The 18,816-nt window shown below is 45.4% G+C and overlaps 1 protein-coding gene across 2 annotated transcripts in view; it reads left to right on the top strand.

Moving 5' to 3' along the window:
• Window positions 1-18,816, top strand: part of MORN1 (MORN repeat containing 1) — a 159,102-nt gene that overhangs the window by 127,032 nt on the left and 13,254 nt on the right. Inside the window, exon 13 of one of the 2 annotated variants that reach the window (XM_006268004.4) lies at window positions 11,223-11,296. The exons of the other annotated variant lie outside the window; for it this stretch is intronic. Within the exon in view, the coding sequence (XP_006268066.3) occupies window positions 11,223-11,296 (74 nt within the window). The remainder of the gene's footprint in view (window positions 1-11,222; window positions 11,297-18,816) is intronic. 2 annotated transcript variants of the gene reach the window in all.

Genomic DNA, 18,816 nt, shown 5'->3' with positions numbered 1-18,816 from the left:
GATTTGAACCTTTTAATGGGTTTCCTGATTTGATTCAGATTCAAAGATTCGGCTGCCAAATCATGCTAAATCTCCTCCAAATCAAATTGGCTACTGCAGCTTTGCATAGCCCTAGTGATTGGTTCTAATATACTTTCACACAATCATGCCACCTGCTATGCACGTGTGGTATGGCAAGAGGCGCAATTGCGTGGATCATATAAACATAGAAAATGAGGGTTGGAAGGGACCTCAAGAGGTCCAACCCCTTGCTCCTCCAGCTATATCATCCCCGTCAAGGCTTTGTTTAGTCAGGTCTTAAAAAACTACAAGAATGAAGACTCCACAATCTCTCTGGGTAGCCGGTTCCAGTGTTTTTTTAAGTGCATTTGCTTATTAAAATAATTTTACATTAATGAATATTTGACTGATCTTGGCAAACCAGATAAAAAGGTGGAAAAAGGCAGGAATTTTCACTGACTTATAAGGGATTCTGCCATTCAAATTCCTTTAAATAACCAACCAAAGGAATGAAACTTTTATGCTAATTTTGACTTCTAAGCATTGTGTGAAGACTACCCATAAAATACACAGAAATGTGTTATTACCTATACTGTCTGAGGGAATGGTAATTAAAGAATAAGAAACAAGAAAATAAGAGATCTAATTTTTACTCTAAAAGTAAGAGTTGCCAACAAATACTATTTGAAGAATTCTTAAAATCACAACAAGAAATTATCCAAACTACTAGAAAGAAATGGATTATTTCATGAGTTATTAACCTGCTTTTTTATATTCACAATCACCTTAAAATACTGTTACCTTTATTACAAACAAACTGGTGATGAGATCCTAAGATGTCTGCTTTGAGAACTGAGTCCTTTCTAAAGGTGCTTGCTTTTGGTAGCTGCTTATACTTAGATGATGCTGGGGTTAGTTCAGATTCTAGGTTGTTTGTTTTTTTTTAATTAACACAAGTTGTATATTTAAGCATGCAATTTCTACTTATATAATTTAGCTTAGAGTCAGTCCCATAGCTAAGGGGATGCCAGATTAGAGTGGGGGTTGGAAAAACATCAGCCACTGCAAAGCTCAAGCACTACTACTGCCCTGCAGAGAATTATGTTGTATATCAGGAGCGGGCAATTATTTTGGGCAGAGGGCTGCTTACCCAGTTTTGGCAAGCTGTCAAGGGCCGCATGGGTAGCCCCGCCCCTTGACAAGTGCCCCACCCCCTGGTCACCATCTTGGGACTAATGTCTCAGGGCCAGCATTGGTGGGGCCCAGAGTGGGGTGCAGGCTGGCAGAGGACTGTGGAGCTGGGTTGGGCTGCACCAGCAGGGAGAGGGGGGAGCTGGCCCAGCTCCATAGAGCCCCTGCCAGCTGGGACCCTGTACTCATGCTGCCCTGCCCTGGCCCCGGGACCCTGGTGTGGGCCCCATGCACCCACTCACTCCCAGTGCCGCCCCAGCCCCGTGGTACAGGCAGGGGGCAGTGCACAGCCTGGACCCCCTGCTCCATGGCAGGGAACGAGCTGGTGCTGAGTGCAGGGGAAAAGCAGCCCTCCCCTGCCCCGTGGCTGGCGCTCCCTGCTACAGCCGCTTGCAGCCCACGTGGGGCTGTCCTGAGCAGGCACAGGCAGGAGCCGGGGTGGAGAGGCAGCAGATGTTTGCAGCTGGCCCAGGTTCTGGGTAGCTGCTGACAGCTACAGAGCCTGGGCTGGGGGGCAGGGGCTTTGGATGGGGGGCAAGGGGCAGCAGGGGTGGGGGGCAAAGGGCACAAGCAGGGCATCCTGCCATGTATGCCCTGCCCTCATTTTGTTTTGAGCAGGCACAGGCAACCCCAGGCAGGCTGTGAGTGGCTGCTGTGTGGGGCACCGGCCACAGGGCAGGCGAGGAGCCACTCCTCCCCCCCTCCCCCCCCACACTCAGCACCAGCTTGTAACCCACCACCTGGGGCTGCCTGTGCCTGCTCGGGACAGCCCTGCATGGGCTGCGAGCGGCTGCAGCAGGGAGCACTAGCCACAGGTACTCCCCCCATGCTTCGCACCAGCTCCGTCCCTGCCCTTCCTCCCCCTACTTATCTGAGGTTCCGATGCCAGAAGAGCCACATGGCTTTGGCTGGGGGGGGCGGGGCTGGGCGGGCCCTGCTGTTGTGGGTGCCAGATGTGGCCCGCCGGGCCATATTTTGCCTATCCCTGCTGTATATACTACTTAGCAGCTTGCTGCCTTAACCACTGCAGTATTTTACTACAGATTGCCTAACTACTGATCTCCAACTTCTGCAGGTGGAATGCACGTCAGTAGATAAAACCCCAGTATAGAAAAGCATTTACCATATTTCACAGTGTATAATTCAACATGGTGTAGAAGTCAGCCCCATTTTTCTGATGCAAAAAGTTAGGAATTTCGTAGATCCGGTGTATAAGTCAACCTAATGTTTTGGATCAGAAATATGGGTTTGACTTATACTGGCTCACTGTGAGCCAGGCATCCATGCCACAGCACTGCTCACAGGGGATGGGGACGGACTCAGTGCTCGGCTGGCACAGCCCCACCCCTGTGCACAGCGCTGCCTGGGCCATGCCAGCTGAGCACCAAGCCTGATGACACTCGCAGGGGATGGTGATACGATGCATAAGTTGAGGTTGAATTTTAAGAGTTAAAAATTGGGCTTCAAAACTTGACTTATACACTGTGAAATATGGTATGCATATTCTTTTCTTTTCATGTGTACTAAAGTTTATCTCTTGTAAGCAATGCAAAGTTCCACTGGCTTGTGTAACTTCAGCTCATGCTTGAATATGTTGCAGAATTACAGTTCATATTATTTTATATTTCTAGGACTTTTCAATTATGTTATCCAATTTTGTTCTGTCTTGTCAGAGTGTAACAGGTCCAGACCTATTACTATTTATGCTCAGATTCAGCAAAATATGCAAGAACTTACCCAACTTTAAGCACATGTATAATCTCATTCTTTGGCTTCAGTTCAGGACTTCATGTAATAGTGCTTTCCTGAATAAAAATACATCCCTAATCAGGTTATATGTTTAAAAGTAAGCATATGCATAAATGTACACTGAATTGGAGTTAGGAGGATAACATATATTTGCAAATCATAGGTTAGATCTTCATATTGCAGAAGTCAACTTAACTATATTGACTTGTGTTATGAGGGTAGTAAATGCTAACAAACTAAAGTAACAACATTATTGTAGCAGGTTTGGGGCCCAGGGGTGGCCATGGCCACGATACCCTGTGGTGGCTACGTGGCTCCTGCCCCACTCTGGCTCTGTGGGTGCCCTCCCTTTCCTCTCGTCTGCCACATCTTGGTGTAATTAGTTAACTGTTAAAAGGCAGGCTGCCCTTGGGTCCTCAGTACAAGCCCTCATATGTCTTTTGTCCACCTGTTCCCTCTTGGTCTCCGCTGGTCCCAATTCTGCCCCTCTAGGACTAAGTGGGCCCTCCTGGCTTGTCCATGCTGCCTAGGACACCTATTGCCTTAAGGGCTGTTTGTGACCTCCTTCTGCCCCTACAGCCATACCCATGCCTTGCAGATATTACCAGTTACCAGTTATCTACCTGGGCAGCTAGTTACCAGTTATCTGCCTGGGCCCCTCTCAGCCTAGGCTCACTGCTCTGGCCCTGGCTTCCAGGCTCTAGCCCCTGTCTCACCTTCCCTCAGGCTTTGGACCCATGGCCCTGGTCTTGCCTTTCTTGGGCTGTGGGGCCCTGGCCCCGGTCTTGCCTCTCTTTGGCTTTGGGCCCCTGGCTCTGGTCTCACCTTTCTTGGGCTGTGGGCCCCTTGCCTCATCTCATCCCTCTTAGGCTGTGGGCCTCTGGCCCTGATTTCACCTCTCCGAGCTGTGGGCCCTTGGCCACAGTTTCACCTCTCTAGGTTCTGGGCACTTGACCCTGGTTTCATTTCTCTCTTGATTTTGGGCCGTTGGCCCCACAGCCTTTGCCCTTCTCTGTCTTCTGCCTATCTGGTCTTAGGCCCTGGGCCCTAGCACATGTCTCTCCAAAACTGCACATGTCTCTCAGGCATCATTGTGTGCATGATGTACCTCTCAGGCACCCCACTGTGAGCTAAACCTCAGTGTACCTTCAGACACCCATCTGTGGCCTCCTAATCACCCTGTGTAGCCACATCTGGTTCAGTGGTATAAAAACACCAAAAACATAATCCCACTGGCTATAACTAAAATGCCCCCATACTGGGTCCTACTGCCTTCAAGCTGCAAGCCTCTTACTTGTAGTCCTCAGGGCAGCTCAAGTGCCAGACTGTCCCTCTCCCATAGTCATTCATAGATTCATAGATGCTAGGGTCGGAAGGGACCTCAATGGATCATTAAGTCCGACCCCCTGCCCATGGCAGGAAAAAGTGCTGGGGTCATGTGACCCCAGCTAGGTGCTTTTCCAGTCTCTTCTTGAGGACCCCCAAGGTAGGAGAGAACACCACCTGCCTTGGAAGCCCATTCCAGATTCTGGTAACCTTAACTGTGAAGAAGTTATTTCTAATGACCAACCTAAATCTACTCTCTCAGCTTGTGGCCATTGTTCCTGGTTATTCCAAGGGGTGACCTGGTAAACGGAGCATCTCCTATTCCCTGTTGCCCCCTCCCCTGTGAATTTGTATACTGCCACAAGATCCCCCCTCAGCCTTCTTTTGCAGAGGCTGAAAAGGTCCACATCCCTCAGCCTTTCCTCATGGGGCCTTCCCTGAAGGCCTCTAACCATATGAGTGGCCCTCCTCTGAACCCTGTCAAGGTTGTCCACATCCCTCTTGAATTGTGGCACCCAGAATTGCACGCAGTACTCCAGCTGTGTCTTAACTAGTGCCACATAGAGGGGAAGCATCACCTCCCTGGACCTGTTCATGATGCACCTACTAATGCATGACAAAGTGTGGTTAGCTCTGCTAAGTACTTCGTCACATTGACAGCTCTTATTCATCTTGGAGTCAACAACAACTCCAAGATCTCTTTCCATCGCTGTGCTGCTGAGAAGGTCATCCCCCAGCCTATAGGTGTGCTGGTGATGCCCTTCCCCTAGGTGCAGCACCTTTTACTTGTCCTTGTTGAACTACATCCTACTGTTCTCTGCCCTCTTCTCTAACCTGTCCAGGTTCACCTGGATTCGGTTTCTTCCCATCAGTGTGTTTGCTTCTCCCCATAGTTTTCTGTCATCTGCAAATTTGGACAGAGTGCTTTCCACGCCCTCATCCAGGTCGCTGATGAAGATATTGAACAGCACTGGCCCAAGGACCAAGCTTTGGGGGACCTCACTGCCCACATCTTTCCAGGTCAATACTGACCCATCCACCACCACTCTCTGGGTATGACCCTTAAGCCAATTTGCCACCCACATAACTGTGTAATCGTCTGTGGCATGGTTTAATTTGTTTATGAGAATAGGATGGGATACCGTGTTGAAGGCCTTCTTAAAGTCCAAGTAGATGACATCTATCTTGACTCCTGCGTCTAAGCATTTAGTGACCTGGTCATAGAAAGAAACAAGGTTAGTCAGGCAGGATCTACCAGGATCTATTGGCCCTTTTCCAGTCCTCTGGGACCTCACCTGAGCACCATGAGGGCTCAAACAGCCATGCCAGTGGCTCTGCTACGTCATTGCCTAATTCTTTCAGCACCTTTCAATGGCACTCATCCAGTCCCACTGACTTAAACACATACAGGCCCTCCAAGTGTCTCTTTACTAGGTCAGTGATGAAAGCAGGTGGACTGGTGTTCCTCCTGCTTCTATCTGTAATGCATTTGGGATGTTTGTCTAGATCCATGCTCAAGAATACAGTGGCAGAAAACTCATTGAAGAACTCTTCTTTGTCCCTCCTATCTGTCACTAACTGCCCTAGTCTATCCTGTAGGGGTCCTGTGCTCCCCTGCACCTTCTTTTTGCTCCTTGGCCTTCTTTTTGCTCATTGCGAATTGGACCAAATCTCCTCCAAATCGAATCAGCACCCAAAGCTTTGCACTGCCCTATTGTTTACTTTTCCCACCCTTCGCTGGATAGTGAATTCAGTCAATTGATGGTCACTATTCCCTAGGTTACCTTGTACTTGCAGATCCCCCATCAGGTTGCCTCCTGTAGCCACCACCAAGTCCAGCAAGGCATTCCCCCAGTGGGATCGTATACCTCCTGCGTTAGGTGGAGGTCCTGTATGCAGGTTAAGAACCTACATGAGCAGTTAGTCCTGGCTGACTGATCCTCCCAGCAGATGTCAGGGTAGTTTAGGTCACCCATGACAACAGTATCTCTTGACTGTACAGCCTCTGAGAGTTGCCCAGAGAATTCCAGGTCTAGCTCGGCCTTTTGGTGTGGCGGTCTATAGTACACCCCCACTACCAAGTCCCTTTCCCCCCAGCCCCCTTGTATCCTAACCCACAGTACCTCAGTTTGGCCCCCATCCTACCTTGGATCCCATCTTGATTATAGAAGATGCATATTGCTCCTTAGCATAGAGATCAATACCCTTCCCTTTTTCCCCCACTCTAGCCCATCTGTATAACCTGTAACCTTCAATGCCTACTGCCCAATTGTGAGTAGGGTCCCTCCAGGTTTCAGTTAGCCCAACCACGTCAAAGTTGTTGCTTGCAAGCAGGAGTGCAAGTTCCTCCTGCTTGTTCCCCATGCTCCTAGCATTAGTGTAGAGGCATCTAAGCACACCAATGGGTGCACTTGGTACCCCCCTGTCCTGATGTCTGTCTGGCCCATTAGTGCTTGCCTGGGCTGATCCAGCGCATGGCTCTTGGCTCTCTGATCACCATCCTGTCAGGAGCTCCTCTCCCTGCCACCTGCGTGGCCACACTGCCCGCTCTGGTTTTATATGCCTCTCAAGCCCTGTTCCCTCCCAGTTAGGTGGCTTGCTAGCCCTGGCACAGTTGCCTCTCTGTTATTCTAATGTGCAGCTTACTGTTGCTACTCTGACTGCCATAGCAGTGTCTTTGTTGTTTCAATAGGGCTCTCCCCTATCATTGAATCATAGAAAATTAGGATCGGAAAGGACTTCAGGAGATCATCTAGTCCAACCCCCTGCTTAAAGCAGAGCCATCACCAACAAGATCATCTCAGCAAAAGCTTTGTCTAGCTGGGTCTTAAACATGGGTGACTGGCGCTGCCTTAGTTGGGGGGGGGCATGTGCCCCCCCCTGCAACCAGAGCTGCTGACCGGGGGTGGGGCTCCCCTGCAGCCAATCTTGCTGCCCAAGGGGACCCCTGCAGCCAATCCTGCAACAGCCAATTGCTGCAGCCACTTCCAGGAGTGGCTGCGGCTGCTTCTGGGAGCGGTTGCAGCAATCCACTGGTGCTTACGGGGGGACACTGGCACTCCCGCCTACCCCCCCGCCCATCACCTAAGCAGTGAGCGAGGCCAGTCAGGGGGTTCACATGCACCCCCTATGCATTGCCACTGATCTTAAAAATCTCTAAGAATAGAGATTCAACAACACAACTGGGCAATCTGTTCCAGTGTTCTACTACCCTCTTCATGAGAAAGATTTCCCTAATATCTCACCTAAATTTCCCTTGCTGCAACTTGAGGCCATTGCTCCTTATTCTGTCATCTGCTACCTCTGAGAACAGCCTAGCTCCAACCTCTTTGGAATACTCTTCAGGTAGTTGAAGGCTGCTATTTAATCTTCCTTCAGGCTTCTCTTTTCTAGACTAAATAAGGTCAGTCCCCTTTGCCTCTTTTCAGAAGTCATTAGTCCCTAGTCCTCTAACCACTTTTTGCTGTCCGCTGGACTCTTTCCAATTTTACCACATCCTTTCTGTAGTGGAGGGTCCAAAACTGGACACAGTATTCCAGATGTGGCCTCACCAGTGCCAAATAGAGGGGAATAATCACTTCCCTTGATCTGCTGGCAGCACTCCTACAAATGCAACCCAGTATGCTATTAGCCTTCTTGGCAACAAGGGCATACTGTTGGCTTATATTCATGTTATTGTCCACAGTAATCTCAAGGTCCTTTCCCAGTCAGTTCCCAGCCTATATTAGTGCATGGGATTTTTCTGTACTAAGTGCAGGACTTTGCAGTTGTTGTTATTGAACCTTATGAGATTTCTTTTGGTCCAATCCTCCAATTTGTTGAAGTTTTTCTGAATTCTAGCCATACCCTCCAACATATCTACTACTGCCTACAGCTTGGTGTTATCTGCAAATTTGCTGAGGCTGTACTCCATCCCGTTTTCCTGGTCATTGTTGAAGATATTGAACAAATCCGGCCCCAGGATCGACCCCTGGGGCATTCCACGTGATACTGTCTGCCAGCTAGACATAGAACCATTGATTACTACCCTTTGGCCATGTCTTCACAAGATGCTGACTGTGCAGTAGCCCAAGATTACTGTGTCATGGGGCAGCAACTGTGATGTTATGCATCCAGATTTTCTAAATAGTCCCTAACCTGTTCTTTTCCACTGTTGGCTGCTCACCTCCTCCCCAAGCTCTGCTGCCTAGTGCAGTAGTCTGGGAGCTAACCTTGCCTATGAAAACTGAGATAATAAAGGCATTGAATACTTTAGCCTTTTGCATATCATCTGTCACAAGGTTTCCTTCCCCTGTTCAGTAAGGGACCCATACTTTCCCTGATCTTCCTCTTGTTGCTGACATGCTTGTAGAAATGCTTCTTATTACCCTTCATGTCCCTTGCTAGCTGTAACTCCAGTTGCACTTTGGCCTTCCTGATTTCATCCGTGCATGCTTGAGCAGTGCTTTCATACTCCTTCCTAGTTGTTTTTCCAAGTTTCCACTTCTTGTAAGCTTCTTTTTTGTGTTTTAGCTCACTGAAGTGTTTCCTGCTAAGCCAAGCTGGTCTTCTGCCATACTTGCTACACTTCCTGCATATCAGGATGATTTATTCCTGCGCCCTTAGTAAGGCTTCTTTAAAATACAGCCAGCTCTCCTGGACTCCTTCCTCCCTCAGACTAGCTTCCTAGAGGATCTTGCCCATCAGTTCCCTGAGTTAGTCAAAGTCTGCTTTTCTGAAGTCCAGGGTCCTTACTCTGCTGCTCTCCTTCCTGCCTTTCTTCAAGATGTTGAACTCAGTCATCCTGAGGTCACTGCTTCCCAAATTGTCATCCACTTCTACATTCCCCACCAATTCTTCCCTATTTGTGAGCATCTGGTCAAGAAGAGCACAGTCCCTAGTTGGCCTGTTCAACACTTGTACAAGGAAGTTGTTCCCAACACACTCCAAAAACTTCCTGGATTGCCTGTGCACTGTTGTACTTTCCTCCCAACAGATATCCAGGTGATTTAAGTCCCCCAAGAGAGTCAGGGCCTGTGACTGGAAAACTTCTGCTAGCTGTTTGAAGAAAGCTTCTTTCATCTCATCCATTTGGTCTGGTGGTCTGGTGGTCTGTTGTCCTGTTGCTGGGTAGCTAGCAGTAGGTACTCACAGAAAATGAGTTCCTGGCTCTCTTTTTCCCTGCAGCCAGCCCATGATCAGCAGTCTTCCCCCCACCTGGGGGCCTTCCTGCTGCTACTTCTGCCTTCAAGCAACAGGAGCCCTCTGACTCCCTGTTACAATCATACACCCACTTTGAATGGATGTAAGTGATTGTAATAGAGAGCAGTAATCAGGCATAGGTCCTTTGTAGAGGTGCACCGATATATTGGTCCATATCATATCAACACTGATAAAAGGAAAATTGACATCGGCAATCACCTTTTTTTGGCCAGTGTGGCTGATAATGTCACAAATACATGCTACATGCATGCGCACAGCCGCAGCATGCATGTGGCCAGGAATGCAACCTGTCAGCTTGGAGAGCAGTGTCAAACTGGTAAGTCTGTCGGGGGAAGGGGTGTGGGGGAGGAAAAGAGCATGGAGAGGCCAGTTTGAGGTCCCCAAGGTGAAGGAGGGAGTGAGGCTGAAGTAAGGGCAGGAGCAGGGGCAGGGACAGGTGCTGCCTAGCATGTCAGGGCGGGGCACAGGACAGAGCCATGGGAGGGTTATCTGGGAGGCACAGGAGAGCAGGGAGGGGGGCACTGCATTCACCCCCCAGGGGAGGCACAGGGGGCACATGCTACCCTGGATTTGTGCGTGGGGCAAGGACAGGCTGCCTGCTGTGGGCTTGGGGCCGAGGGCTGAGCTGGCCTCTTCCCAGTGGGGATGGGGGGTGGGCCAGGGCTGCACTCAGGGTGGGTGTGGGTGGGTTGGGCAACAGCAGCACTGAGAGAGGGATTACTGGGGGGCTACGGAGAATCTTGGGGTGGCTGTAGCCTATCCCATAGCCCTTCCTCCCAGCGCTGCCCTTACATGCCCCACGCACAGACCTGGCCCAGCCCCCACTGGGAAGAGGCTGGTGCAGCCCCTGGCCCTGAGCCCACAGCAGGCAGCCTGCCTTAACCCCTTCCTCACCATGGCGGGCTCAATCTGTCCCCCCAATGCCCCTTCCCTCCCCAATGCTGCTTCCCCCCACACTTACTGGCTGGGCACTGCTCTCCAAGCTGCTGGACTGCATACCGGCAATCAGACCGGTATCGGCCGATATGTCTGGTTAATAATTAGCCATTGGCATCAGCCGAAAAGATCTTCATTGGTGCTCTCCTAGTCGTTTGACTTCACTGTGGAGTTTATTTCTTTGGATAATACAATACTGGAATCATTACTTAGTTTTAAATCCAGCCTTGAAAAGTGAACAAAGTAAAACTCAGTTTATCAACATTTAAACCCTACAGTTTATATGAGGGATAAGTTTTGCTATCAGGTAACTGTAGAGTGATAAAAGTATTCTGGATACCACCATACCTATAAGCACATAGGTGTGTAGGATTGGAGCTTAGTTTAAAGCACATCTTTACTTCAGATTTTCTCTAGCCAGTACCTTACTCAAGCACAGTAGAGTATATATGGCTTACTTTAAAACTCATTTGTTAAATCTAGGTTTATTGCATCCTTTTCATAAGCATATTTTTTTCAAAATCTTGAAAAGGGATTCTGAAATGTAGGTTTAGTTGATGGTTTTATTGATTAGTCTATACATGGAGATAGTTAAAATGGAGATATCTGGATGCTTAGTAAAAACCCTGCTAGGAAATATGCTATAATAAGGTTATAAACTAATTTAAATGCTAGAAAATACCATTGTATTGTAGGGTACAGTCCTGAATTGTCACATGAGCTCTTTGCACTATATTTCTATAATTTTGGTGCCATTATCATGTTTTTTTATATCCTAAAGATCTGAGACAATATTATCACGTTTTAATATTCTACAGATCTGAGATGACACCCAAACGGCGTGAGTTAAAAAATGATCAGTGCTCCATGAAGAACTGTAGCGTTTTGCCAGGTAAGGATTGCTTACAGTCTGCATTGCTGTACACATCAAGTGAAATATTTTGGGAGTTGATTACCAAAAAGTAAATAGAGTCATATCTGGAAGGAAGTTTTTGTAGTAAGAACTTACTTTTAAATGCTTCAACATGCATAGTGATTTGGCAGTAGCAAGGTGACAAATCAGGAAACCCTGAATGTGAGTAGATGCTTGCTATCTCCTGACCTGACCTTTCCTCTTGGGACCAGACCTTTAACTCAGCTGTGTTGATTTACATGAGCCAAGATACTGAAGCCATATCAAATTATACCAGACATAGAACTGACCCTCTGTGTCTAAGTGGCATTGAGGAAAGGAGCAGATCATTCTGACCTCCTTACTGGAGGGTAGAGATTGAGTAAGTGTCCTGCTGAAAATACAAGGGATGCCAGAAACTTATTTCATGTGCTGTAGTTTGTTATATTATTATTATATCATTTAAAAAAACACAATTATTTACTTTCATGTCCATTTTTAAAAATTCTTGTGAGTGGCTGCAGAAAAGATCGTCGTATGGTATCATGGTACTCTCATTTCCCTGCATAAGGTGGAAGATGTTTCTGCTGTTCTATGCCAGAAACTTCCCAGACATAGAGGCTCAAGAGTGAAGGAAAAGATGTGCATGTTGAACACATCTGTGCCACTGAAACAGATGACCAAGGAATGTGAACAATTTTGTCACAACCCCATCTACAGGTGCCCCCAGAGCCACACATTTCTTCCTAGTGTCCTGCCACTTGTACCAAGAAACAGAACAAGGTTTGCCCTGAGATAACTGCCTTCCCCTGCAGATCTCAGCTCCACTGTCCTTATACCAGAGCTCACAGATGCAGCAGGAAAATCTGCCTTTCCCAAGTGGTCTCCCTTTTGGGTTGTAGAGACAGAACAAAAAGACAAATAAAGTTGCTTACCCTCATACCTGGCCCTCCTGAGAATGCTACCAGTATCTCCAGAACTCAGCCTTCCTGATAGTTTTGCCAGTCCTGGCTGTGAGTGCTGGGGCCTTGAACCTTTCTCCAACCAGGAAAAAGTCCAAAGCCCCTGGCTGCCTTACAAACAGCCCTTATAGTATCGCCAAGCCACACCTCCCTCAGCATTGCCCCAATTCCTTGTGCATCTCCATAATCCTCCAGAAAGTCTCTCCCTAGGACACCTGACATTTTCTGGCTCATGGGAAAAAAACCAAAGGTGAGTAAGGGGGACTCTACAATAGTAGTAATTCAAGGTAGAAAAGAGGCTGTCTGTGAAAAGGGAAATAGCTGGAAATTACAAAGATAAAGGGCAGAAAAGGAGGGGAGGGGAGGAAAAAATGTAAGAGGTCAGGTCTGGCAGGTACCTAGTGATTCAGATGTCAGGCAGGCCATAATGTTTTATAAATCCAATGTCTACATTGAGTCCATGAATTTTTGTATCCAGTAGATTTACGAAGTGAAGTTTGTAGGCTCATCTACAAAAGGTGTTTTGTAAATTCCCTTTGAGGATTAGAACTGAGAGACCAGAGAGGGAGTGGTTGTCTTGTGAGAAGTGTGCCCCCACCGGTACTTGGGTATTCTTGTCTTTGATAGATTTTCAGTGTGCGTTCATTCTGGTGCACAGTTGTTGTTTAGATCCATTTGGTGTGGTTTGGGTCATAGAGAAGTTGATTTGCCCATTACAGACAGACAATAACTTGGGTGCCCATTCTACCTGCCTCTTCTGTCTATGCTTGGGAGTGGCAAATGTACTTGCCCTAGTATCACAATAGTAAGAGAGATTTAGCAGTTGTACCCACTCCCCTTCCTTGATTAAACCATATCCAGAATAATAAAGATATATGCAGATGGCATAACATAACCAATACAGTGATAAAACTGACATAACTGGATAAAGCATAACATTGGCTCTCCAATGAGACCATACATGCCAGTGAAATCAACACCAAAAAATCTTCATGACACCCCACAAACATTCTAGTCTAGGGTCGGGTTCATGACACTCTCCCATCAGTTAAGAGAAAAAGCTGTTTCAAAACTTGTCTTATTTATCTTGAACATTTTGATTCTGACTCTTGATACTATGGGGCTGAAGAGTCAGAGATCAGTTTCTTATTTTACTGGTCTACTTAAAGAATCATTGTCATATGTGATATTTGCTTTCATGCTTGTGCTTCTTTTTTATTCTCATTAGTATAAAGCTATAACTTCCTTTTTCATTTTTGAAGTTGGTGACCTCTGAAGGTTTTTGTATCTCTGGAAGTTTCATTGGTTGAAAAATATCTGGTATCATATTCTGGAAAGCCTATGGCCCATTAACTTACGTCCATTAATGACTGCAAAATTCATAAACCTTTACATAATGATTTTCTTTAAGTACAGTAGTATTAGCTTTTATGGTAATTTTACTGTTATTTATGATCCCCAAAAAATGTCTATCGAAAAGTGAGATAATCACATAGGGAATGTAATTTGTAGATAGTTTAATACCTTATAGTAATTGTTGCAGGCTCTATTAAAGATTAAGGAGGTTACAAGGCCTGTCTTTGAAGCCAAGTGTAATTCTTTGTAAGGAAAGTTATATTCTTAATGGTGGTTGGGAGTGATTACTTGGGGAGCTGCAATAAATCATTAATGAATTTCATTGAGCTTTATTTCTTCCTGATTTGAAAACGTGTGTCCCAATATCTAGCTAAGAGATCCTTATTCCCTTTGCATCTGTTTACATTTCGGTTATACTGTTCTTCACACTTATTCTTTTCAAGTTAACAGAAAATGCAGTGTAGGAAATCAACATGGAGAACTCCTCAGCTTGAGTTGATCTGATCTGATATATATGGAAGTTAATAGCACTTGACTGTTAGCAGAATTGGATTCTTTGCAGCTAATCCTGCATGTGCTAATTTATCTTTTTTTAGTAGTCTCACACAGATTTAAGGGACTGTTCTTGCAAATGAAGCCTTGCACATGGTTAAGTCTTTTCAGAATCAGGTAAAGTATTATAAAAATATGATGCAAAGAACAACTCTGTTCTTACTATAATAGGCAGAATGACTAGGTTGCCAAATAATACTATAGTTTTAGATCTCTAATTTATATATAAGCAGTGAAAAACTAAGGACCAAGGGTGGAGGGAAGCACACTTGTGCCAAAGAAATTTTGAGAGAAATATTTAAAATAGTCTTTAAGGAACTTGTCACCCTAAAGGCTTAGGTGCTTCTGAATATTACTAATATCTACTGTCAACTTTTGAGACTATCTTAAGATTCTTTTAAGTTTAGAAATAACATGTCCATCTGTATGGCATCTAGAGACACTGCACATGTCTACACAAGATGCTAACTGAGCAATAGCCTAATAACTGCAGTAGCACGTCACAGCATGGACAATGCTGATATGCTACTGTGCAGTATTATTAGGCTATTGGTCAGTAAGTCTCACTAAAAAGGCATTTGCTGGCGCTACTGCGCTGTAACTCTGGTTACTGCACATTTTATTAGTGCTTGATTATACAAGTACTAAATTAAATGTGCAATAGCCACTGCACATTAATGAATGTGTAGATGCGCCCACCATGTATGGAAGGAAAATGTCAGTGTTTAAATGCCCACAGTTTGCAACACAGTTAACCCTCTTCTGACCTTCCTTTGAGCCACCTGCCCAACCAGAAAAAGAGGGGAAAACATAAAACAAACCAATGTACGAAGGGAAAATATCTTTATAGTTTTTGATCTAGCTGTTCAAAGGTTTATCCAAATTTTTTGAGTCAAGCACCATGTACCAAACTAAGTAACTGGGTTCTTTGATGCACCAGCAGGGGGAGTGAGTTTCACAGCCAATGACTTTCCGCTGAATTTAACCATGCTTTTCAAACTCAAGGGCCATCAACAAAAGTAGGTCATCTGGTTCTGTTGCCACAACAGTGGACACAAAGATAAATACAAGGAAGGATCCTGGCTGCTTTGAAAGGAATGGAAGTTTTGCCATTCGCTTGGACTGAGCTGGGATTTAATCTTCAGTTCCTGTTATAGCCAAGTTCACTATCAAATATGGCTTTATGTGTTCAAATTAATTCTTGGCATTGAACACTGTGGGGAGGTGGGGCAGTGCCCATGTGTGGCAATTTTGTACTAGTTTACTACATGAAGCAGGCAAGCCAATGCCTTCTGCACAAGTTATAGCTTTTGAATGGTCTTCAGGGGACACCCACATTTCAGTAATCTAACCTGGAAATACAGCACTCCATTTAAAAAGTATTGCATTACTGGCACTCCTTTTATGTGAGAAAGTTCTCCTTCAGAGGAAAAGGGCTTGTCTTCACTGCAAAGTTAACTTATAATTCATGTGTTTCCCCAACATATCCTGTCCACAAACAAAAACCCTTAACTTGAATATGCTGGTGCTTTTAACTCAATCTGGCTAGCCTTTCAAGTGGCACCATGAGCTATTACCACTCATCAGCTGCTAACATGTTACAAGCAGCACATGCAAACCTTTAGGTCATTAGGTTGTTGTTAAAGTTAACATGTGCTGCAAGCACTTGAATGTTTAGGGTTAAAACCTTCTGTAATGTACACAGCTCTGACCTGTTGCAAGGGAGCTGGTGAGCAGGGGCATGGCTAATAGCTGGCAAGTTTGCTCCATTACTGCGCTGCTCAACTGGCTCTCTAGCAGCAACAAGCCCCTCCCCAGCCTCCAGCCCAGCACACAGATACACACGCACATACCCCTGCACCCCACACCAGCCCCAGCACACACACCCACCTATACCCACACCCCCTCCCAGCCCAGCACACACACATGCACCCAGCCAGCCCCAGCACATGTACACACACATGCACATGCGTTTCTGGCTGCTGCTGCTGCTGTCAGCAGCAATAAGGGTGCTTCTTGCATGCACCTGGGCTCTGCAAGGCTCTTTGCAGTCGGGAATGACCCCCCATTGCCACTGCCAGTGCTTCCCTCATGGTCCAGTTATGCTGCTCAGTGGTTATGGCAGCCAATGGCAAAGTCTGGAGATAGTGTGTGTGTACATGTATATATGCATCTGTGCTGGGGCTGTGTGTGTAACTGTGTGAGTGCGTGTGCTGAGGTTGTATGTGTGTGTATGCATCCTGCTGGGCCACAGCAGCCTGGCAGCTCCCTGCCCCACTTCACCTGCTGGGGCCTCCACAGCCCAGCAGCTCCCCTCTCCCCTCCCTCACTTCACCTCTTTCCTCATTCATCAACCAGTGCTATCCAGCCTGTCTGGGGGGGCATCAGAGTCCAGGAGGACAGATAATCTGCCTTGGAGTGGTGACTCCTGGGTTACTGGAGGACTGCAGATTGGTTTTTTTTTTATCTCCATGGAACATTTAGAAGTTATGCTAAGTCAATCTGCCTGGCACAGCTCAAAGATAACCCTCGCCTCAAGTGGCCTAACTTCAAGATGCCTAAAGAGCACTTAGCTCTAGTTAATGAGCCTTTAACAAGAGCTAATTGTAATGTAGAATCTCACCCGCAGTGTTCAGTAATCTATTCACTCTACAGCTTCACTGTTATTACACAGTTTGGCTGTCCTCAGTTGAGCCCAAAAAGAGGTATCAACACTGCAGTAAAGGCACAGAAGACTAAGACTACCCCAAAGATTGAATGAGCATAGCTCATATTCTGATACTCACTGGAGAGTTCTGTTGAAAAGTGAACATTATGATCTGGCCTATTTTTCTTACCTGAGTGCCACAGTGGGCCAAATCCTCTCTTTTGCTATTCTGCATGTACTCGGAGAGTAAAGAGAGGAGTTTAATCCAGTGTTTCAAATAAGGAGAATCTCTAGGTAAGATATTCAGGAAAAATGATGTAAATAAAAAATATTGTTTCAGATTAACATTTGTAAAAGACAGTTTTGATTAGGCATCTTAAAACAACATAATGTTTTAATGTAAAGATCAACCCAAGTGTCCTAGTCTCTGGACTGAAAAAAAAGCTTTGACCAACTCTTCATTGCCAATTAGCGATCTTTTGCAAAAATTCTGTCTGTTTTCTAAGACTTGTGCTGAGCACTTTTCCAGAGCTGATTTTAATTATTCTTCAGAAAGCTTCAGCTGAAAGAAACTATGACCTCTCCCTTCTCCCTCAGAATACTCTTAGTGCAGTCTATTCAGGGATCATTTGACATTAGTTCAAGAATAGTCTCCTGGTTCTGTTAAAACCTTTAGCATGACAACCCATAGCTCTGAGTATCAGAACTAATCACATCACATGCCATAAAGAAAAAATTCTACTTGTTTGCTCCACCACAAAATCTTCCTTAATTAAGGCAAGGTGTGCTGAGCTAATTCTTACAGACAGTTCTGTACTTGTTGGAATGTGCCTAACTGATACCTTGTAAAAATAATCATCTCATTCCAATGGCTGTAGAGAATAAGCAGTAAAATGTAAAGAGATCTCAAGGACACAAATTACTAAAATAGCAAACACACACTTTATGCATCCTATACATATGTATATATTTATTTTGGGCTCTCTGCAACACTGTTGTCAAGAAAACACTCCACAACACAGAACTGACCCTTCCTGACATTTGTTGTCAAGAAATCACTCTGCAGCATGTATAAATCATGTATAGAATTCAATTCAAATGCATGTGACTGATTTTTGCATGGCATTACAGCATGCATTGCTAGCTATATTTTCTCTTTCTGTGCTACAGCATTATTAAGTAGCATTGGTGCAAAAAGCATTTTATTTAGGGAAGAGAGAGAGAGTGTGTGATATTTCTTTTTCTCTGTTTTAAATGTCATTGTATTATTTAGAACATATGGGGAGGGAAATAAAGAAGTTGAAGATTTTTATTTACAGATAACTGAACAGCATCTTGTACGTTCATATGTCATAGATTTTAAGGCAAAACGAGAGTATTATGCTCATCTGGTCTGCCCTTCTCGATAACACAGACCAGAGAATTTTCCCAAGTGATTCCTGCATTAAGGTCTTTTACAAAGATACTTTAGAGTCTTTGAGTGTGGGAGACTACCACATCCTTTAATAAGTTTTCTAGTGATTAGTGACCCTAACTGTTAAAATGTGTGTCTTCTCAGACTGCGGTCCAGAACATCATTTCTGGATGTTGGATCCAGTACTCCAGTGGTGTGGAGGGGAGCATTTCTTTTGCCCTCAATCTTGGTGCCTAAAAATCTCCTAAACACGTCTGGTTATTCCAAATCTTCACCGGGATAACAGTTCTGAAGTCCTTTATGAGGTTTGCATTTTGGAGAAAAGGAATGTTAAGAGGGATAAAGAGCAAAAGTAACATAATACATGGCGGTATGTAAGCAATAAAGGAGAAATAATGAAGTTTGCAAAGAGAAGCATGGAAACAGTATCTTGATGAAATCAGAAGTGATTGAAGGCCTTCCTTAACCATGGAAGAATGCATTCTAGCAGTCTAAATGTTATTCATTTACAATTAATACCATACCAGAGAAAAAGAAGGATAGTTTCCCAAGTTTGAAAATAGCATTGTCCTCATAATTATGCATATGA

The sequence above is a fragment of the Alligator mississippiensis genome, chromosome 13 (assembly GCF_030867095.1).
Source record: "Alligator mississippiensis isolate rAllMis1 chromosome 13, rAllMis1, whole genome shotgun sequence".
NCBI classification, from domain to species: Eukaryota; Metazoa; Chordata; order Crocodylia; family Alligatoridae; genus Alligator; species Alligator mississippiensis.
The sequence above is the reverse complement of the archived record's forward strand: the minus strand, read 5'-3'. Positions and strand labels throughout refer to the sequence as shown.